Here is a 24,256-nt window from a genome sequence, read left to right on the forward strand (position 1 = left end):
CAAAATGAGGTGGTAGTGGATGCATTGCTAAGGAAAATTGCCTACAATGACAGGGCAGTTTCATCCCTAAGAAACTTGTTGGGTAAGTATAGTTCACAAAGGAACAAGAGTCAGTGGACACATTTCTACTCATCAAAGTGAAGCTATTTTATTGTAGAAATTTCAGTTATAGAACTGTACATGTTAATAGCTTTAAGGATAAAAGTGAAAAATTAAAAGCACTCCTGAGTAAATTTAGCATTTGACAGCACGCAGACTTCCCTTAAGGTGAATGAATGCTCTTTCCTTTCCTGGCTTCCCTGTGTTATGCTTATGTGGTCACGTAGGCATTTCTATTTCTTCTCTATCATTGTATCTCCAGCTCCACGCAGTGCTCATAGCAGGTGTCCAGTGAGGTAAATTATGAACACTAGCTACTTGTAGTATCAATGTAGTATCAATGAAGTTTCTATATAGCCTGCCAAAGTATTTTGTCCTTTTATGATAATCATCCCAAAAGGCAGTGTTAAGTCCTGTCAAAGATCCAGTCTTAACTGAGAAGCCCTCATAATGCAAAGGGCCATTAAGCACAGTTGGGTATGTTGTGTCAAACCCAAGCATCCCCAGCTGAGCTGCAGATAGGATCTGGGTCTCTACACTACTTTCCCTTTCTAAGCCATAAGGTAAAGTTGTAAACAAAATACCAGCTCTTCTCAACTCATGTAGTTGTCTAATAGTACAAGTCACTGGTGTCTCTAATTGAACACATTATGCTTAAATAAGAATAATAAAGAAATAAAATTGGATGAAGTAGAATTTACAGAGCCAAGGATTGATTCAACAGTGTTTTGTTTTACAGATAGACATGTCAGTAGGGACCTGTGGATGCTTTGGATAAAAGGGAGAAGATGAACAGTACAATCCCCAAATATAACTGATTTGAGACCAAGCATTTCCATTTGCCATCTGGAATTTCTCGGACTTGCTGAGCTTCTGAGTCCATCGCAAATTGCTATCAACAAAATGAGCTTTTATTTATTTGCACAGTAGTTTATTTTGATAGCATTCTTGTATTTAGAAATAGTGGTGTTTATAGGCATCCCTAGTGCAGTTGCTAACACACGAAACCATTATAATCTCAGTGCAAATGCCATTGCATCCATGAATGATTATTTTAATGCTGTGTTATTTAGAATACATTTCATTTACTTTAAAACCACAGTTCTGAAATCATTCTGGTTTTAAAAACCTGGCTTGGAGCCTGAACCTCATAAGCAGTTAGTTATTAAATGCCATTAGCAACATCAGGGAAAGCCAAGCAGTTCATAGACAGGGAGCTACAAGAAAACATTCAGAAGACACTTTCAAATCAGAAATGGAGACTCCGAATAACCTGAATCTCTGAGCAAAAGCAGTGGTCATTACAATGATAAAAACAACTACTATGCACTGAACATTTGGAAATTCCCAGACACACCCTGTGAGCATACCATCATCTTATTCCTCGGAACAAAAAAAATGAAACGACTTCAGTAAGCTTTAATTTGAAGCTTCATGGCTATTTGAATACAAATAAAATATCCTTCAAGGCATGCATACACTTTTTCATGTTAGGACACCACTCTCCACAGTAGAGTGGAGAGTGGAATATTACTTTCTCACATACTCTGGTGCCTCAACTTTGACCATGTCCCCTGGAGGGGGAGACCTGGTGGCACTCAGAGGAAGGACAGCAGGTTACCAAGAAGAGACTTGATACCCTATGAACAGGGGGAGGTAATCCCCCTCAGGAACAGTCATAGGGGAGGGGAATAAGGGGAAAATGGGAGGGAGGGAAGAATGGGAGGATACAAGGGATGGGATAACCATTGAGATGTAACAAGAATAAATTAATAAAGTAAAAAAAAATCAGTTGAATAGATATCAATTTCTTTTTTCTTTTCTTTTGTTTTTGTTTTTGTTTTTGTTTTTGTTGAGACAAGATTTCTTTGTGTAGCCTTGGCGATCCTGGACTCACTTTGTAGACTAGGCTGGCCTCGAACTCACAGAGATCCACTTGCCTCTGCCTCCCAAGTGCTAGGGTTACAAGCGTTTGCCACTGCTCCTGGCTATGGATATCTATTTCTAAAGAGCCAAAATTCAAGAAGTTCCGAGAAGCAACTGGCCTTTTACAGGTGAGCACAGAGAAAGTGAAAGCTTTCCTGACGGTGTTGCTATCATGTCTCTAATCCCCCATCCCCAAACAAACCAGCAAATATTAAAAATACATGCTGGTCTACCTCGCTGTCAGGTTAAATGGAAACTTCCTGACTGCGGTTTTAATTGGAAATGGAACCTTCCCCTTGCTGCCAAATTTATTGCAGTTACATATCACCCTCGGATTGTCATCTAGGAGACAAGACATTCCAGTGACGGATGAGGTAATGTTTATATATCATCTTGCAGAGTAAGCAATAAGACTTCTAGTTTAAAATCTATTGTTAGACTCCAGGAGTGAAGACAGTGAATTTGGAAAAATAATTATGTATGGTTAACCACTAAACATGATTTAAAAACTGTAAATTTAAATTTTAAAGTTTTAAAACTGTAAGAATACATATATATATGTCAGAGCAGACCTTTCCATTCAGATGGTCAGCTCCGAGAGACTCTTAAAATTTGTTGCCCCTGAACAAAGAATTAGTTAAAGTTTCATGTGTTTGGGATAGATGCTTAGTTATACAAATACCACCCTTCTTGCCTGTTGAATTACATTTATGAATATTTATTAGATATGCTCATACAACCTCCAAGTGATTTACTGTTAAATAATTTAAACATATGAAAAATCAATAGCCATTGTACATACAGTTTTATCAAGAATTCCGAGTTGATTGTGTTTTCTGTGAGAGTTCATAAGCCCTGGCTATCAGTGCCCTCAGAGCTAAGGAAATACAAGAAACATAATTTTCTATATATTTGGAAAGGCATACTAGGGAGTAAAGAATGCAGAACAAAGCTTAGAATTTTTTGTTAAGGAAAACACATCATGGTACTACACATGATGAAAATATGCATAGTCTACAAACCAATACCCTAGGTTTAGGGTACATACATTAGAAAAAACAAACAAAACTAACCTCTTTCTAATATAACATCAAGAGACTGGTGAGGGTCTTTTTTATGTATGTGGAGTGGCTTATAACTGATATGGGGGAAGGAACTAAGAATTTAAAAAGGGAACTTCTTAAATTTCTACTCAGAAGTATTATATATATATATGTTAATAATAAATGTTAATATGAACAAACTAGATTATATAGATACCATGCATAATTTAAAACATAATGCTAATGACAAAAAACCAATTACTAGATAGCTTTTTAAAAAATTCAATGTTAAAACTATATATTGTTTATAAATATGTAAAGACAGTACAGAATGTATAAAATCATGGATGAGGAGGAAATACCAAATCAAGACATGGATTTTTCTATGATTGAAGGAGGCAAAGAATAGATCAAGGTTAGGGACAGAGACTCTAACTATATCTATCATATCTATTTTTTTACTCCAGAAAAAAAACCAGAATGTATTATCATTGCTAATTCTAAGTGGTGTTTGGACATGTACCAATTTTATTGGTTAGGTATTTTTAATTTAAAAATAAAATGTTCATGATTTTTTAAGATTAAGTATATTAAATTTTAATGACCCACAGCACAGCCAACTCTATTCCAATAAGCAGGTGTGTACTAAATAATAATGTTAGATATGCTTAAATTAGCAAGCCTACAGTTTAAGTCACTTCCTTTCCTCAACAAATGTTTATTAAAGCCACTGTGGACATATATGTGATGTGATTCCTACCATTAAAATTGTTTACTCTGGAAAAGAAAAATATATGAGCAAGGTGTTTAACACATGACATAATAAGTAGCTAGCCTCAGCTGGATTGACATCAGCCAGAAGTAAAAACATAATAATAATAAATAAAATATAGCCTCTAACCATCTTTCTGACTGACTGTACTGTCCTGAGTATTAAATGTTTGTATTTACATTCTGCAATAAAATAATGCAAAAAAAAAAAAATCAGGCATGCTTGGGAACTCGTAAAGGAGAAGGAGAAGAATGTTAGACATGAAGGTCAGACAGGCTCTGTCAAGAGGCTTTTAAAGAACTGACCCCGTGAATAGTGAGAACCAGCTAAGGGAAGGTGCTTAGAATGCAGAACCCATGGACATACCATCCTGAACACACCAGATCTCCTGTGATCTTGAAAAGTGAGCAGGCATCAACCTTATTGTTCCTAGGATGGGAGAATGTCCTCTTTGGAAACCGGGAGTTCTGGGACCACCTATGCTGAATTGGACCCCATCATGTAGTTTGGGGTGCAGGGAGATCCAAGTGGATCACCTGCCAATCCTGGCAACTCTCCTTGTGTCCCTAGATCCCACCCTCACCAACGAGGCAGGAATAAACTATTAGGAGTGAGGTTAGAGAGAAACAACCTCGTGAAGAGGGAACAGCGCTGAATATGGCAGAGCTCTAGGAGCTTAGGCAGAGCCTTCAAGGCAGCGCGAAGAGGCTGAGCACAATGTTGGAGGATAAAATTGAAAAAGGAAAGGATCAAAGGAATCAAAAAATTTAAAGTTGCAATCATCCCTCTAAACCCATAGGAACTGGTTCCAAGATTCCTTGTGGGTATCCAAATCTGTGGGTGCTCATATCCACTATATAAAATGGTGCAGTGTTGCATGTAACTATTCACAATCCTCTGTCTATTTAAATCTGCTTTAGATTAGCCACTACCACGTGAATACTTTGTGGGCAATTATTCTACACTCTTACTTGGAGAATAATGATGTGAAAATATCTGTACATATTTAGGACATGTTTTTTTAATCCCAATTGGTCAATTATTTAGATACACAGTCTTAAGATATGGAGAGACATATGTATGTATGTATGTATGTATGTGTGTATGTGTGTATGTCTGTGTGTGTATGTGTGTGTGTATGTGTGTGTATGTATTATGGCACACGTCATGGTATATTACAAAATGTATTATTTTCATTAATAGAACAAGAGGAGAAACCAAGGAGGACAATTAAAGATACTGCAGGTTCAGCCTAGATAGAGAAGTGATTAAGATTAGTTCTTGACACTAGGGATGGTGAAAATGGTCAGATTTGCAATATATCATGGGGCTTTTGTTCACAAGACTTTCTTGTATGTGCTATTCCAGAGGGAATGAGGGGGATTTCTAGACTGTTCACTCTGAGCAACAGATGAATATAAGCTGCCATTTACAGATATGGAACAAATGAGAGCAGAATCGATTTGGGGAGGAAAAAAAAATCAAGAATTTTATAGTAGACCTGTTAGATTTTAAGTGCCTACTAGACCAAACATCTAAACAGAGATGCCATGCAGGCAGTCTGCTCTAGGACACCAGTGTTTATTGAGACTGTAAAGCAGACAAAGAAGCCAACTACTTTCCTCAGCACCTTACCCACAGCAATATGATGTTGCTAACTAGTCAACAATTGCTGACTTATTTTTCTGGTGCAAAATGGTGTAGGGACTGCATGTTCTCAGCTCTTTGTGTTTTCTAGCAGCCTATTTCCATTTTTATGAACACATTAGTGGAAAAGAAAGTAAGAATGGAAACAAACTCTGTAGATTGTCTCTCTTATCCCTGAACGAAGGTTCTCATCACATTATATGCATTTCCAACATTCGGTGCACTCTGGTTACAGAATCCAATTTTCTATGTTTATTTCAGATAAAAGGTTTTTTTAAGTTACAAAATCATAGCATTGTAACTCACAGTCTGCATCATAAATGTAATTTTTTAAAAAGGTGTTTACAGTGGCTTTATCAAGTATGCTACAAATAAAATTAAGAGAGCCTAGAATAGTTTAAGAGGGTGGCATATGTGTCAGGGTACCTGCGTTTGTTGCATTCCCCCTCCCCAGATGAAGAAATTACTTAGCCTCCTACCTCAATTACTTTACCTGGCAAACAAGGGTAACAATATGATTGAAGAGTATAGGAACAAACCATCGTGAGTGTTTGAAACAAAATAAATCAGCAGTAAGTTCTTTATCAAATCAATATCAGCTATACACTGCATCGGCCATTTAAAAATCGCCAACTCTTATGACGCCCAAACGCAGCATTACTGTGAGCCAGATAACACCTAATCACTAGCTCATTTTATCTATGTCATGACAATGTCTTTCTCTGTAACATACATAGGCACCAAGTGGATTTGCTTCTCCTGACACAGAGACTTCAAGTGGTCCAAAGCTTAAATGACCTTAATCTACCTGATTTATCCAGCAATTTACTGCTGTAAATTTCATGTGACCTATGGACCTCAGCTCTCCATGTCTGGCAGACCAACTTTTAGTTCTAGACATGCCACACTCATGCCATCTGGCACCTATCCACACATTGAAACGCCTTTCTTTCTCTAGGATAGCATTCTGTCTTTTCAGCTGCTTTCATACTCCTCACACTTGAGCAATGTTTTTTGTTTTGTTTTGTTTTGTTTTACCAAAGTATTGATTCTTCCCTCATACCAAGCAGCACAGAGGACCCACAACAAAGCTGGGACACAAGATTAATTTCTAGAGCATGCTTGGAAGTGTGTTTGATTTCTTCATTTTATCATTTCCAAAAAGGAACAAGATCAACTCAACAGCAAGAAATAGACAGTTCCGTGTGGAGGTGGAAACTCATTGGCAGACATGACCTGATGATAATGTCAGAACCTGGGCCTCTCAATGGGCATTGACCTTCTGGAACAAAAGGGCTCTTTCTGTGCACTGGAGCAACGTCCAGCTCAACTCTTCATTTAATATTTTAGAAGTCAGCTTCAAAGTAGGGTCAAAGAGTGAAAACCAATTCTGGTTTCTTTCTCAGCTCACACCTTTAATTTCCATGGGATAGACACTGTGTGAAGCTATCTATTCCCAGCAAGATGAGAAGAAACTGACCACCTGCCAATCTCAGTAACTTGTTTTCAAATATGATGCTTGGCAAACAACTTTTGGTGTTTTTTTTCCCCAAGTGTATAAAAAGAAATTCTGAAAATTAAAAAGAAAAAAAATGTAACTTGAGAGAGTTCTGTATTGTCATCGGTGTGGCAAATTAAAACCTAAGCAAGTTTCACACCAGCAGCTTTATACAAAGAACATGTTATTGTTTGCACTTGCTTCCAACAACATGGATTCTAGGAGAAAATAAACTCTTTGCTTAAGGAAAATATCAATTATGCAAAGTTTTTACATTATGAACAGAGGAGACAGAGATACGGGTTTCTCAGAAGGCTGTTTATAGATTGAAAAGCATGAGAAAATCCCTGAAGTGAATTCTTGCCTTCAAGCAAAAAGGATGCTCACCTTTGGAACTGGTTAAGAAACTTGGTATTTATGTGAAAAGGCTCATATTTACACACACACACACACACAGACAGACACATCTTTTAAAATTGGCAGGTTCTGTAGAAAAAAGGTAATAATCATAGGCAACAAAACTACTATAGTTAGAAATGAAGATATGCAATGAACAAGAAACTTGCATCAGCCTTCACAATAGGAAAATAAATGCAATAAAAATGCGTGCTTCATAAAATGAGGTGCCACTTGCTCTCCAAAATATGTCCCTATCTCAGTGTGAGATTTTAAAACATTCTAACCCTAGCTGAAAGGTTGGAAGGAATCTGGATAATCATTTTCTTCGCTAATAGTATTTTCTCTTTTATCTGCTAAAGCCTTATAATAAAAGAATTTAAGAATATTTTCAAATATTGATTAGGACCTGGTGATTTGTACATTTTCATAGCATGTTGGTGATATTGATGATAGGCCTTAGATAACTTTCTGGTGGGCAACTTAGCAACATTTGTCAAGAGTGCTCAGGTATAAAATTCAACTCTCTAAAATGCCCATAAATAGAAGGATAAATTAAAAAATCCATAGAGTAAAAATACTTAACAATGATACATGTAAAAATATAAATGTTGAGTTAAAATAAGAACTTATGCAATTATGTATATATATGTAACATATATACATATATATGTATATATGTAATGTTTTTATAAGTACTTAAACCCATAAGTGAGTTCCAAAGACATACTCTGCGGCTCACATTCAGGATAAGAGATAGCATAGAACACAGAAAGGGTAAATTCCACATGGTAAAGCTTCTGTTCTGGCTATGATGTGGATAATGTATGTTTACTGAATTCTAATATAAAATGTGGTTATCATTGAGGGCTAGTTTAAAGCTACAGACACACAGTGTACATGGCATAAATTATTTGTCTTCAGCATTTTGTTTGGAAAGAGGTCTCCTGGCTTCATTCTTGACCAGGCACACAAGATCATCTTGCTGCTAACTAGGCAGGATCCTGAAGGCCAACAAAAGAGAAGCAGGCTTAGAGACAAGGGCTTATCTGATTCTCGGGATATATTCTTTCTTGTGACTGACATGTAAATTGCCTATTTAGTCAGTGACCATTTTGCCCTTGGGAACATAGGAAGACGGTTCTTCCATTTGATTTCAAACCAGTAACACACAAACACACTTTCATTTAACCCTGAAGTCTTTATATGTGGGAGAAAGTTCTTTTAAGTTAAAGTATACTGTTCTGATGAGAAGAGAAACAAGACTTTTTTTTTCCCTAGGAAGAAAAATACTCTATGGCAAAGCTCTATAATGGAATATCCGTATCTATTTAAATCACTTTTTGAAGAGTAGATGACAACCAAATGATAAAAATGTAATACATAAAAACACAGGTGGAAAAATAGATGTGATAGTATTCCAATTTTATAAAGTAAAATATGTGAAGTATCTGAGAAGAGAAGCAGAAATTTTTGAAAAAAGGATTTCAGTATTATATGTTATATTTTAGTGTCTCTTCCAAAGTAGCTATGATACCTAGCAAGTATTTATCTCAATTTTTTTAGTGGTGCTGGGGGATGAATCTACTGCTTTGTACACTCTAAAAAATGTGCTCAACCACTGAGCTACACAGCCTCAACCCTCTTCACACTTATGAAGAGGAAGGAAATTACTTCTCATTCCCCATGTCTCCTGGAGGATACAAGAAATTCTCATGTTGTTTACCATGCCACCAGATTGTCATTGAAATGCAACAGGTGCCTACATGTTGCCAGCCAGCATTTTTCCTCCTTCTTTTCTGATAGACTTAAGCATTAGGCACTAATAGTCTCTTCTAAGTGGTTCTTTGACATGTTGCAAAATTATATTCTGCCTTTAAATTCTGACTGCTGATTTCTCTGTCTTCCCTTCCCTGGGTTCCATACTATTTTGTGTTCATACTATTCTAGACCACTTCCTCTGAGCGTAGCATCCAAGTAGTGCTTGGTGTAATTCTCACCACTATCACTAGGGTTCGCATGTGCTATTTGTACCTCACTGTGCACCCAATGATGTGGACTAGTATGAGTGAGGTATTAACACGACAAAGACAAGAGCACTTATACAAGTAGAAAATATTAACCCAGCACTCGCCAGATGCCTCAGTGGGTAAAAGTACTCGCTGAAAAAGCCTGAGGACCTTCATTTAATCCCAGAAACCCATGGTGGAAGGAAAGGCTCAATTCTCAAAATTGTCCTCAGACCTCTACATGTATGCCCATGTGTTCTCCACCCCCCCACCGCCTGTTAATAATAGTAAGAATACTAAATAAGTGGATATACCTTTTTTTTTTCTGAAAAGGAGATGCAATTATGTGACGATGAATAACATGAGGTTATATTGGTTTTGCTATCTGGCCATGATCATTACTGTGTCTGTCTCATGACCCTCCTTCATCTCCATAAGCCTAACCAATGCAGCTTCAACTCAAGTGCAGACGTTCCTTGCCTACGAGTTTGCTAGGCTTAAGTCCACTAGAGCTGCTGTAAGGACCTAATGGGAAAGAGTGTATTCAGACAGAGTTATCAAACAAGTAGAGTACTTTAGACTTGATGCCCTACATTAATAGGGGCTCCTGTGAGCTCTTCGACCAAGGGTTACTTGATGAAGTGATGAATTAGAAAGACTGAGCTCTGCGGTACCTAACCATTTCAACATGAATTAGGCATCCTGGAGAAATGAGTCTAAGTTATGAACTAATAATAAAGAAGTGTTAATAATGAAAAAAAAAACCTGAAGTTTTTTTTTTTAGCACACTCTTTTGCCATAACTTAAGAGGTAAATCAGTTCAAATGAAAGATGTCACTGTTATTAAGACTTCATTCACTTATCAAATTATGATTCATGTGAACAGAGTGCATTCTTAAGGCTATTCAATTATTGTATAAGTCAACGTCACTCTCAGTTTTTGGAAAATCGATATTAATCTTTTGTCACTGAGAAATGTAATTGAGTTTACCAAATTAATTTCTGGTGGCCACCTGATAGCCACCAGATGGAGACCTGAGATGCTGTCACATCAGAAACTTAAGGTAAGGATAGCCCTGAAGACACTGCTTTGCCAACTGTTTCCCTCACTGTGTCCTTTGAAAGCACAAAAAATAAATGTATCCTGTTTTATAAATTTCACTTGACTCTAGTGAAATATGCTCTACTAACAACACTTACAATAATTATTGTAGTTTTGTTAATAGGAGCCTATCTGGAAATCATACAATATGGACTTATCATTAACAGAACTGTTAAGGTCCTTGAATGAATGCCTATCAAGAGCTAAGGCCCTCATTACTAAATTTTCTCCAGAAAATCCATTTCCATTTCAAGGTCTGACATTTTATTTAGAAAAATTATGCCCTTTCTTTTAATTATTCCAGTAAACATAATGAGGGTGTCGCTAAGTACACCTCAGAGGACTTTATTTTCTCCATTTTTTAAGTCATACGAGTGTATTTGTAATTAAAGGCATGCTGCATTAATGATGCTGAAAGTCTCTGTGGTAAACATTTAATGTCCACCTCATAACATTATGCCAAAATTACATGCACAAAAGACTTTTTAATAATCTTTGTTTTCTCATTTAGTTTTGATTGGCTCTGAAATCCATGGCAGCACTCGAGGGCTCCTATTTCCACAGCCATGAGTACTTCTGCCCATAAATTGTACAAACGTACATGGCATCTTTCATCTGTTAGGCTTTTTTTCAATGCTTCTGTTTAACTTATACAGAAAATTGGCTACACGCTGGAGATAATTGGAGATAATTTTTCCATTTTTAAGCCACTGGGGTGTTGCCTGGGGGACATGACAGCTATGTTTGTCTAAACACAAATTCCAAGTCACAGCTCTGTGTTGTCACTTCAGCTTTACATATAGGATCAGATCATCCTATCTGCTCCTTATGCAAATTAAATCATTGTCACTAGATGACCTGTGTCTTCTGACAGAAGCTCGCTTCCTGAAGCTTGTATTATGACTGAAAGGACAGGACAGACACAAATAGGTTATCTCTGCTGTAAAAGCAAAAGCAGTCAATCTGTGCCTTGGAGGTTCCTCCCCATTAGCAAAAACAGTGCTCATTTTAGCCACTGTCAATTTAAAAGAACTATATTAAATTAAAAAGAAAGCAAATAATTTTCAAAATAAATAATTGATATACATATATAAGTGTATATGGTATTTATACACACATATATGGTCTATATTCATATATAGTCTCTATTACTCTTTCATAGACAGACAAAATTTTCCAGTGCACTATTTATAAATGTTTATATAATTAATAAACAAACATTTTAGATTATTTGACATAGAAGATTTATTACATAGGACATGCAGGTTAGCAAGCAGAGATATATTATTAATTGGAATCATAAGCTGTTTTTAATCTTCAAAACTTACTCCAAGTTAAAATAAATGCAACATTCATGGGTGGTCTTAGGCACATACTGATAGAGCAAATATAGAAAGCAGCACCACACATTTTAGTGTAATCCCAATGAACCTCCTCTTTATACTAATGACATTCTCTGGGAATTACAGAACATTTCTAGGGCTGAATATATTCCAGTGTCCAGAATCCCCGGGAGTCATTGCTAATAAGGGTGTCACTGGCTGAGGAGGCAAAGCCATTTTACAGCAAACATTTACATATAGGTGCTAAGTAGTGCTTGTGTCTATTTGGCAGTTCCAGTGATGTAATAGACCATAATGACTCTGGAGGAGCTGAAATGCAAGCGAGTGTCAGCGACTGTAAGACCCGTAAGTCCTAGCATAAGTGACTTTATGGATTCCCATTAGACTTAGGGCTCAGGAGCTCCTCAACAAGCCTGATATGACAGCATCCAGAGATGCTTTTACAGCCTGTGTCAGGCACTCTTACACTAAGGCGTTTTACAGAAAATCCACAACTGCAGAGGGGAAGTTTTGCTGTATTGGGACATTGTCATTGACTTGGCATATGATATGCATACCAATAGTCCCAAAGTACACATTTAAAGTAGATTATTAAGTGTGTTATGCCAATCGTATGCACATTAAGAAATGCAAATGAATGACTGATAGGTAACTCAGAAATCATGCAGGCTGCTCCGTGATATGTTTAACTCTACGAAGGCTTCTGAGAGCCTCTTTTGTACTACACTGCAGCCTCTGTGGGGTTTTCTGTGAATACATAGGTATAACTTATGGCCAGCTGAGTGATTCTTTTAATTCTCTCTTCTCATGGTGCCTCTGCCATCATTTAGCCACTGAATTATTAGGAACTGGCTTACTTAAAAGCTTTAGACCATGTCGCTATGAAAGACCGGCCTGGAAAGTCCTGTAATGTGCCCTTCTCTTCTTCTACTAGGAGAAAATAAGTGTGCTGGAAATGGAAGCCTTTACGTGTTGGGCACAGAAGATGCTGAGCAAGTGTTCTCTGGCCACAGCTGAGGTCATGGAAGCAGCACACACAAATCATACCTTGAATTCGTCCTAGAGCACCTGTGTGAGTAGAAACTGCACCCCTGGCAAAGGACATCAGCTATTTCACTTACATCTGCAAATTATTAAGCAAGTGCAGAAGAGGCATATTGTTCACCGTGCCGCAGAAACCAGTGGATAGAACTAGAGTGCTCTTGATAAGAAATGCCAGCCCAGAACGCACCAATGCTCTGCTGAATGGAATCGAAGCTTGTATAACCTCTAACCAAAGAGTAATTTCATACCACACTTGCAATGAGATTTTAAATTCGACCTTTCATAAGAAGTCATTAAAGACCTTACATGAAGGAAACAAATGTTCCTTCTCTTTTACAGATTTATTGGAGGTTTTTACTGATACGTTTGAATAAACTGCACTGGAAGCCTGTGGTTTCTAAAATGCAACTTCTTTCAGGAGCACATACCTGTTACCCAGAGAGACGGGTCCTCTCTTTGAAATATTTAGTCATTTTAGGGCACTTTAGTCATAGTGACACCTAATAGCCAAGATCTTTTTCTCACTCACCACAAAACCAGGTTTAGACTATAATTCAAAGCAGTCCCCAAAGGCACTTCTGAAAAATGGCAAGCCCTTAGCTTTTAGGTGAAAACACTCTTTATTGCTCAAAATTGTTTCCTGTTACAAAACCCTTTCTATGGTGCTCCTTCGGAGACAATCTTATGTTAATTTAACTCGCTGGGGACTGAGAGCAGATGCTAGTTTGATTAATAGTTTCACTAGCTGGAAAATGCCAGGCCAGGTTCAAGATAATAAAGTCAGGTAAGATACCATTAAAATCTGCCACATGGTTATATCTGTTATGTAGAGAAAAATGGGGTCATGATTCTTATATCAAATAAAGACCGCCTACAATAAAAAGCCAACATAAACCAAATGAACACACTGTCGCACTTCCTTACCATGTTAACTGACACCACATTAACCACTCATCTCTTTAATAACGCTTTACAGGTATATTTGCTGCTATGATTTTAGTTGGAAATGCAACACGTCCCTCCAATACCACCTTTCTCCTAGTATGCTTTCCATCTGGAAAAGACCTTACATATACCCCAAGAATAATGAATGTTGTAACTTGTCTTGTTATTGTCTAAACTTAGATGTACCCACGTCACTGCTTTTCAGTAAATACGTTTTTAATGTTTCAACATCCACCTTCAAAGTTCCCATAGAGAATGCAATCCTTAGCCATAAGGAGATGCATGCATTGGTAAATAAGAATTCTGGAAAAGTCCCTCCAGAAAGTTTACTGTCTCTGCTTTTCTTCATGTTGGTCCCTTATCTGAGGCACCGCCACCATAGATGCTATCTGATACAGGACACAGGAGATCTCAACTTATCCTGAACTATACAAATTTGGGCCTGGCTCATTTACGTATAAGAAAAAACAACTTTGCCTTCTTAACATTGATTTACCAATGGATTTTCATGATTAACATATCCCAGCTTGCCAGGTGGTAGTGGCACACTCCTTTAATCCCAGTACTAAGGAGCCAGAGGCAAGTGGATCTCTGAGTTTGATGTTAACCTTGTCTACAGAGTGACTTCCAGGACAGTCAGGGCAACACAGAGAAACCTTGACTCAAAAACAAAACAAAACAAACAAACAAAACACAAAAAAATAATATCAAACAAACAAAAGACGTAAACTAGCTGACCCTAAGTTTCAGTTTCTATTTTAAAGTTTAACCATTAACTTGGCATTTTGATTTGTAATAGACACACAGTGCATCTGCCTCACTGAAACATTTGGCTTGCTGGCGTGCAGGAAGTGCTTGTACCTCAATGACATCACATATATTGTAATCCCAGATAGGCTAAGCCTCCACTGAGAATGGAGCTAAGCTCTCGACATAAATCTTCCGCCTGCAGATTTGGCTTTGCCAAACTGAGCCTTCACACTCACCACATCTGTTTGCCTATGAGACTTAATGCCATTTATGTGAAATACGCTGCTCAAAAGCACTGCCTCACCATTGCACAGAACGACTCTGGAGGGTCTCCACAGGTAATATCCGGAGGATCCAGTTTCACTTTCAGGTATTTTGTCATGTCCGTGGATTCCGGCTGGCAGGCCATGTAATCCCAAACTTTCCCTTCTTCTGTGTAAATCTGAGTCTTACATACATCGTAATGTCCCCACACTAAAGGGTAGGGCTGCATCACAGAGGACACCGTAACCCACAGGGCATGGATCGACAGGAATCTTGACAAATACATCTCTAAAATCTTGGCAATTGTCGTGTCTTATTTGCAATCAGTGTCTCTTTTACATATACATGAGCATATCATATATGCTTGTGTCTTTATGTAGGTAGGTTCTGTATATTTAAAAAAAAAAAAAAGGCTGAGGTCTCAAAGCAGATTCCAAAACCAGATGTGACAGATGGAACTATTGTGCGTGGTCAGGTATGCTGAGGACTTTGGTAGGAGCCTAACATGCTTCTGTGTCAGGCATTAACAGCTTGCAGCCCTTTCTCCTCCTACAACATATCTATTAGACTTTTGTGGAAGGTGTCCAGGAGCAGATAATAATTTAGCAAAGTGATGGCTCTCCCGTTGTACATCCGATAATCCTGAGTGGTCCTCAGCATTCAGGGTTCACCAGGGCTGCTGAGAGGTGCTGAAGTATCCAGTATCAGAAGCAGAGGGGTGTGTGTCTACGATCCTGTGTCTCTTTCCCATCAGCCATTTTTTTTTTCCTTCTGGCACCAACAACCCTTTGGAAACAATAAGAGTAAGAGTTATTGCTCAGAATCAATACATTAGGAAATGTATAGTATGCTGACATTTTGGTGGATCCGTAGCATATAAAGCAAATTGGTGTAATGTGGATAACTTCAGTTAGAAGCTTGGCTGGGAAGATTGGGGAGTGTTTTGATAGGAAGGACCTAACTCGTCCATAAGAAAGGTAGATGAATATGTTGTAGGGAGCTAAGAGGTGAGAACAAGACTCTGCATTTAAACGGCTCTCTTGGAGCTAGCTAAACATTCCTCTGAGAGAACAATAGGGATACAGAGAGCCTTTCTAACAATGACAACTACTTGGATGCCCTTTGTCTCTTGGCAAAGAGACCCTAAAAGTTTCTAAATTCCTTGTACATTTCCTTAGCTTTTGTAAGGGGCAGGTAAGTGAAAACTGGTCTTCTCGGCACAAGCCTGTCTCTAGATTTGTTCATTACACTGGGAGAATTTATCAACTTTTGCTTAGTTGCGTTTATTTAAAAAGACGATTAAGCTCTCTGGAAGCTCAAATATATGTATAAAACCAAAGGGGCAACTATTCCTCTCATAAGAATCTTCTATTTCCTTATATCGTTTTTATAGCCATCACATCTGCATTTGTGGTCTCTGTAACAGGAGAGAAGTTGTCCCCAAGGTGAATTTTATATGCTGGTTTAAAATCGAAAGCTCCATAGTAAAACACACAATTTAAAATGCACAAATAAAAATAGCTGGGGGTGAGTTAATAGGCCATGAAGCAGAATAACAGGGCACTAATTCTAAGAGAAAATAAAATTTTCCATTTCAAAGTACTTTGGGTAAACTGATACTGCAAACTATGTAATTGGTGAGCACTACTAACAGTATTTCAGCTATTCAAACCCAGGTGTGAAAATATCCTTTCTTAGTTATTAGGTTCATATTCCTAGTTCAAATTATTAAATGCTTTTCAGTTTTAAAAGGACAAAATAAAAGCCTACAGCTTTGGAAAATTCCATTATAGACTCTTCGATTCATATTAAACAGTTTAAATGAGGAAGTTCACTATCTTCAAGCAATCTTATAAAGGGAATTCACTATATTTAAATAATGCACCATCTTAAAATGAACTAAGCCACAGAGACTATGAAATGCCAACAGATGGTTGAATTGTGTTTCCATAGCAAAGTAATTTATAATAATTGCTTTATGGATGCAAGTGCAATTTTCATTATATTCAATTCATAAAATGTTATCATACAGCTGCAATTTGTGATATTTTCCATTAGGAAAAGTGTTGAATATTTGAGTTCCCATGAAGCAATAATTAGCAGTGTGTCTAAACATGTATAAACTACAGATTTAAATGTGGTTATTCTTTGTGACTTTGACACTGTTCAGTGGCATGCATTTTGAAACCTTCAGCTAAGAGGAAAAACAAATAAAACATTCCAGGAACATGTACTGTGGCTACTTGAGACTTTCTGCTTTTGTTTGTTTGTTTTCAAATTCATTAAGTTGGTATTTTCAGAAACGTTCAGCACATTGGCGATTAATAATCCGAAAACCTGTTAAGATGAAGGAAGTGTACATTCCCTACATTCATTTTTTAATTATGTTTACTACATCCACATAATAGGGAGCAGACACTATGGAAAGTGAGGAAAAAGCACATTAGAAATGAGGTTGTATAAAATCTACTGGTCCCAATTTGTTAATGTCACCTTCAAAAGCCAGCAATTCATATGGCAGGAACAATATAATCCTATATCATATCATCTTATATAATCTTACATGGCTTTGAGTTTGAAATGAATGAATATTTAGTTAATTTATAATATTATAATTTTCTAAAAGTCATTTCAAGTATATAGGCTTAAATGACTCTTGGGATTTGTCCTCACCTTTTTTTAACCAATACTATTCCCTCAACCATCTATTTTTTTGTTACCCTGTTTTCATGCTTTTTTTTTTTTTTTTTTTTTTTTACCTCAATGACCTCATTTGGTATATTTTTCACATGAAAACTGTGGACACTAAGGAACTACTTCGGAAATGCTCCTGACAACAGAACAGCATTTCCAATGCTAGGCATTCTCATTAAAACCTACCAGAACTATAATGATGGCCATTACACAGAATTACGGACTACATCATTGATTGAAGTTAGAGCATTGACAGGGGAAAAAATGCAGAGAGATGCAAGATATTTGAATATGAGGCAGTTGCAGGACTGTGCGACAGACATCCTTGACAAGAAGCAACCAATTATAGCATAAATTTCTGGCACCTAACCAGTTGTGATTAATAGTTTTCCATTACATTACAGACATATTATTAATGTATTAAAAATGTCAAGCTTTGGCAAGCACTACTAATATGGTGTGGCTCAGTTGGCCTGCAGAATTTGCATTTAATGAGCTCCCATTGACACAGAAAAGGGTATTGACCACAGCGTCATGCAAATGACTGCACAGTCATAAGCTGTTCTTTAGCTTAATTATTTTTTCCCTTCTAACTCTGAAGCATCCCCTCTTTTGGACTCTTCTTATCAAAGTCTCCTCTATCACACAGGCTACCACATAAATCCTTCTATTTTCATTTGAGAAGAAATTAAATCTATGAACTTTAGTGACAAAAATGAGGCCTTATGAGAATCAGGTGTTTGCTATGAAAGTATAATTATGGGATTTTCAAAGAAAATAAATGTTATACAAAGAGAACATTATTTACACCACTACCCTCAATACTTAGTGCGATTGGTTTCCAGCTGGCTGTTCTCTCAACCAGGTTAAAAAAATATCAATATCTTCTTAAAAGCTAGGCCATGACTGCAAATGACTAGACAAACTGATTAGGCAAAGGGCAGCCAATAACATGTTTGGGGACTTAGTATCCTGAATGCATCCTTTCCGGCACATAAGTGAACTAATTGCCAACTACTGTGAATTTGTCTCAAGTGTCTGCATCACTGGGATAAGGCAACTTCAGAAGGCTCTGGGCAGCACCAGCTCTGAATCTGCGATTTTCCCACCTTGGCAGAACAATCAGAGAGTGCCACCATGTCTACATATGAGCTGAGGTAGTAAGAAGTCCCTTCTGATTAAATTATTTCCCCATTAATATACTACAAGTCCATGGATCTCTGGTGTGTAAATTTTCAGAGCTAATAAAAGAAGCAAAATTACATAATGGATCTCAAGTTGGTAGGCATTATTGATCAGGGTTAAAATAGGCGAATGGCTTTGCCTCCATGGGACACACCATTTCCCCAGGATTCTGTAACTAAATCCCTTCCACATTGAATTAACTTTGCGGAGGCAATTTCACAAGCCCTCCCCTTCATCAGAAAAAGGGGAAAATGGCTCCAAAATATTACACAGAATAATGATTAAAATGATAAGCCATTATAGTCCCAAAGCAATTGCCAATTTCATCGATGGGGAGGAAAATACTGCCGGTAAATCTACCAACTCCCACTGGATGTTAGCATTCTTTTTGTTATATAATCCCACTAGGAAGTGGGGGTGTGGTAAAAGGCTAAATATTCCATAAATACACAGCTCATTGGGGCCACCTGAAATAGACAGCTATTGACTCACTCCTTACAGACAGTATCACTTTTATAAAACCACATGTTTCTGAATGGCTATGAACAGGAAGAAAATTGAAGATAAACATTTCATTGACTAAAAAAAATAAATAAATAAATAAAGGGTAAACAATATACAAACTCTGTAACCTGTCAAAATTAGCAGCTGTGAGCACAGTCACAGATCACGTGAGATGCATTCACGTGCATTTAATGCTTTTTGCACACGTCTGTTGGTTGTGGAAAGAGAATCTTTTGGTTTCTTCATGAGAAACAGGCTCCTGCCTTTTTATTAGCTATCTCAAAAACATAAGGAATCTAGCATGTAATTCAACAACTTGACAGGTCTTACTCGTAAGTGACTGGGTATTAGTAAAAAAAAAAAAATGGGAGTTAAAAAAAATAAGTACCACACATTAGTATTTTAAATATTTCTATTTTTATCAAGGGATCAATGATGCGAGTCAGTACACATTTTCTAGGATTTTTTTTGAGGGGGAGGTAAGAACTAAAATTACTTCAGAATCATGTAAGCCTAAAGGAAACCTGGCATTCCACTGCCGTATGGATGGATGATAGATCCTTCCTTCTAATATGGGGAAGTTCAGAAATACAAGCTTCCACATACACAGCTGAAAAATGCTACACCCACTTGAGGTTTGAGACAAAATTCCAGATTCTAAAATTAAAATCACTTTCTGAAACTATGCTGAACCACTTACTTCCCTATACACAGCATAATTCACTCATACACACGTGTGTGCAGTTTTCAATATTAACATATACTTGCTTTTCCAAGTTGTATGAAATTTTACTTCCTGCCCAGTGATTTGGTGCTCTTGTCATTCAAAAACTCCACATCCTTACCTACAAAATCTATGACCTAAAGGCACACTGGCTCAGTTGTTTAAACACACTGGAAGCTAACACAGACATTTGTTTCTCCTGGTAGCTACATGAAGGAAATATCCACATGCATCAGCTGCCTCCTAAAACAAAACAAAACAAATCAAATCAAATCAAAACAAAAGGTTAGCCTGGACCATTTGAACCCCATGTCCAGTGAAAGCTGATGGGATCATTGTTGTATGCCCAAATAAAATAGCTCCTCTTGAAATAGGTATGATTCCTCTTAAATACAACAACGAGAAATGCCAACAAATTAAAAGACAAATACAGGAAATACTGAATGCCCTCATGTTAGTATTTAGTGATGAAAGATATCTCATGTCATGGTTGGTACCTAGAAGGGAAAAGGCCCCCCCCTTGTATATGTAAGTGGAACCGCATGGCACGTGAAATGCCTGATGTATTTCTCTTTGCACCCTGATTCCAATGCAAAGATCCAGGTTTTAATAAAAGACTGAAAGTTTGTTATGTTTAAAGTATGTTCAAAAACACTGTTGGACAGTTACTGAGATGACTTCCCTCTGCCAAAGAGAAAAGCTTGTGGGTAGGGCATTCAAAGAGACAAAGTACAAACTGCCTATAGACTTCTCAGGTTAGAGACATTTACTCTTCAAGAACCACACAAATCAGAAAATCCTTGCCCCCACCAAACATCTACGCGAAAGTTTCTAGCAAGCTTAATCACTATGCATATTTGAACAAATTATTTTGAGGGAAACATCTTTGCTTGCTTGCTTTCTTTTTTTTTCTTTTTTCTTTTTTCTTTTCTTTCTTTTTTTTTTTTTTTTTTTTTTTTTTTTGCATTACTGTTAAGATAGGAAAACTTTTAGTATTTTCAGTCATAAAACTGAGGCCTGATTTCCAGAGCAAAGCTGCTGCCAGATTCACCATATGTTTAGTGAATTCTGAGTTTTGCTCAGAATTTTCCACTGCGAAGAGTGACAATGTGTTGTGATGTGAAGTTGCTGGATTATTCTTTAGGTAAGGAAAGGGGCACAGAAGATGAGACAGCTAGAGGACCTATTATCTAAAAACCTACACCTGGAGCAACAGAGGGAATTCGGCCTGCCACTTTTTCAAATAAAGTTGCTTTAAAATGCCCCCTGCCCCTGCCCTGATTTTCCTTCCATGCCCTGTTAACTGAAAGCTACTGGGGGTGGGGGGAGGATTGGGGGGGCCGGGGGGGGGGGCGGGGGGGGGGGAAGGGGAAAAGTGCCTGGATGAGGTTATCAAAATAAACACCAGAGGGCGCAGTTCCTTTTTTTAAAATCTAAGTTTCTCTCTTATGAATCACTTAATTGGTTATTTGGGACCCAATGATATTCGGTATTATTTGTATTATATATAGATATCCACAGATCCATAGCACAGAAAAACTCCATATCCCTACCCGATTCCATCAAATGATAACGCGAAACAGTATGGGAGGAAAGGCTCCCACCAGCTTTCTAAAGCTTTCCCTCCTTCTAACGTTCTCCCTCCCGCCCCGCAGCTGCACAATGTGTGGTAGTAACGCTTTAATCTCGCACCAATAAAGGAGATTAAAAGAGGGACTTCAAAAGCTCTCAACAGGGCGAGAGACAAGGCAAGTTTTCTATTTATTTTTTTTTCCCCAGATGCGAAGACTGGAAAAAAGAAAATTTAAATAAATAATTAAAAAAGAAAAAGAAAAAGCTTGTGCGACGCGTGTGGTCAGGTGTGTGTGTGGGAGACGGAAAGAGCGGCGCTTTGCGGGTGGGTAGATGGAGGCTGAGGATGCAACAGCCAGCGACCCGGTGCCGGGCGCACGCCAGGAATGTAGTGTGGGTGTGAGCGGTGCGGGCTCGGGAGTGCGCACAGGCTCTGCTCTGCCTCCTTAAGGCGCTTTCCAAAGTTCCTCGCCCACCCGGATCTCCCCTCCCGCCCTCGGCGGGCACCGGGGGTTGGCAGAGTGAGGGATAGCAGGAGGGAGGGAACTGGTGGAGAGGGGCCACCCAGAGAGGCGCGGGTCGCTGGAGGAGAGGGGAGCCAGCTACACTTACCCGGGCCCCCCGCTGGCTCTATCGCGGGGCGGGAGCCCAGCCGACGACGCGGGGCGATGGCCCTGCCCAGCTTAGTCCCGCGTGGGGCGGCGACCGCGGCTTCGGGGACCCGCTGGCGGTGCACGGGGCGCGGGTGGAATGGAAACGCGGCGGGTGTGGACCCGAGTCGCCGCCACCACAGCCCAGGGGTGCGTATCCCGCCCTGGTAGCGCCCTGCTGGCCGCGGGAAGGAGGAGTCCACAGCCCCAGACCCCACAGAGCCCAGCTTCCAGAGGCCCCCACCCCGGTTACCTTGGCCTCGCGCCCCTGGGGCAACCTCGTCGCGCGTCGCCCCCTCTCGGAATTGGGACCCTGAAGGGGGGAATTCCTTCCCTTGACGTCCTCTTCCAAAATGCAAAAGATCAGTGACTTTGACAGGTAGATGAGGGGGAGGGAGTGGGGTGGGCGGAGAGGAAGGGAGGATGAGAAAGGTGCCTCTCCCTCCAAAAATACTGTGGGATTAGGAATCAAATCGCCGCCTTCCGAGGTCTCGCCAGCTTCACCGCTCACAGCCTCCCCGCGTCGCCACCGCTGCCACTTCTTGCCTTAAACTTTTACTGTGGGTTTTTTCTCTCTTTCTCTTCTCTATCTCTATTTCTTTCTTTCTTTTCTTTTCTTTTTAAGCCGCAGAACGATTTTTTTTTCCTCCAGATCCCGAGGGATCAGAACCAGCAGCCAGGCGGTTCTATCCCGCTTGGCACCGCTTTCATTTTATTTCAGATGAAGACGTTAGGTCTTTTTTTTCCTCTTTTTTGTCAGAAGCGACATAAATCAGGACAATTAGCCTTGGCGCCAAGAAGATCCTCTCGAAGCAATTTCGCCCCGGTTTTCTTCGCGCATTCCTCCACTCAAGTCAGAAATGTCACTGCACATAGCGTTGATGGCTGCGAGACGCGACGCACCCAAAGTCCGTTTGATGAAATATACATGGCCCCAAGATGCTTCTGGATTGCGGTTCGCGGCTTCCCAGCCCCCGCCCGCGGCTCCCGACCGGGACCCTGCTCCCAGCCCGCAGCTAGCTCTCGGCAAACTTAGGGGCGCGGACGAATTAGAGAGTGAGCGCCAGGGGCCGGCAAAGCGACGAGCGACGAAACAGCCCCGGGAAGCCGCAGCCCTCGGAGGGGTGGCGTGTTCTTCTCACTTAAAAAGCAGATCGTCTGCAACTGCCAGCGAGTGGAAGGATTGCAAAAACCTTGTACTACCTCGAGACCTGGGCGCTCCGAGCGGTCCTAACTCCGTCCCGCTCGCTGCTTCTCCTGCTGCTGCTCTGACCACCACAGCCACCGCTGCTTTCCCTCAGGGACATCGGGGTACTGGAACAACAACAAGACCACCCTCATCCTTGTCTCCCACCTTTGTTGGTTCACAGAAACGCGGTTGCTACTGGTTCTCCCTCTATCCTTTACTCTTGCCCCCTCCCCTCGCTCCTGTGGTACCTCCCTGCAAGTTCCGAAGCACACCCCCTTGGCCCTAACTGGGAGCACAGTGGTTTTTTGTTTGGTTGTTGTTGTTTAACTTGAAATTAGTTTGCCTAGCCAGAGCCTCTAACCTCCTTGGTGTGAAGTGCATCCCACTTTAAAAAGTTGAAGTCCAAGAAGGAGCTCTGCATCACAGGCATCTTTGGTTTCCCCTGACAACAGACACAAGGCACCTGGCCCCAAGGCTTCCTTCCCCACTAAATGCCTCTCAGGCTCTCCTAGGATTCCCGTTAGCTATCTGCTAATGTAAAATGCAAACCGGTCCGACTTACATAAGTAGATAGAGATTTTAATTAAGGGGGGAAAAAATGACATTGCAATAGAGGAAACATTGATCTCAAAAACTCCCAACAATTCAGTGACAGCCCCAAAGCCAGGAATTTGCTATACAGCAAAAGGAATAATAGGCCATGTAAGAAAGTGGGCATGCAAGGGTGGGTAAGCTGGTGTCTTGACTAACACGGCATTTGACCTGACAAGAGACTAGTCTCTCCGTGGTTCAAGGATTTGAGGGAGGAGCTGACAAGAAGGTGCTTGATCAGGCTGGGGGAGGGGGGCGGGGGGCGGGGGGCGGGGCGTAGGAAAAGGTGCTACAAGTTAGTGAGACTGG

At 39.5% G+C, this 24,256-nt stretch overlaps 1 protein-coding gene across 7 annotated transcripts in view; it reads right to left on the reverse strand.

Moving 5' to 3' along the window:
- Positions 1–23,995, reverse strand: part of NTNG1 (netrin G1) — a 355,698-nt gene extending 331,703 nt beyond the window's left edge. Inside the window, exons 1-2 of one of the 7 annotated variants that reach the window (XM_084756029.1) lie at positions 22,421–23,995; positions 14,879–15,624 (exon numbers count right to left, since the gene is read on the reverse strand). In XM_084756029.1, coding sequence (XP_084612155.1) covers positions 14,879–15,124 — 246 coding nt within the window. In that variant the 5' untranslated portion in view covers positions 15,125–15,624; positions 22,421–23,995. The remainder of the gene's footprint in view (positions 1–14,878; positions 15,625–22,420) is intronic. The other 6 variants (XM_084756031.1, XM_084756030.1, XM_084756032.1 and 3 more) reach the window with 6 other exon arrangements.
- Positions 23,996–24,256: the final 261 nt, after the last annotated feature.

The sequence above is a fragment of the Acomys minous genome, assembly GCF_964271855.1.
Source record: "Acomys minous genome assembly, chromosome: 14".
Classification (NCBI taxonomy): domain Eukaryota; kingdom Metazoa; phylum Chordata; class Mammalia; order Rodentia; family Muridae; genus Acomys; species Acomys minous.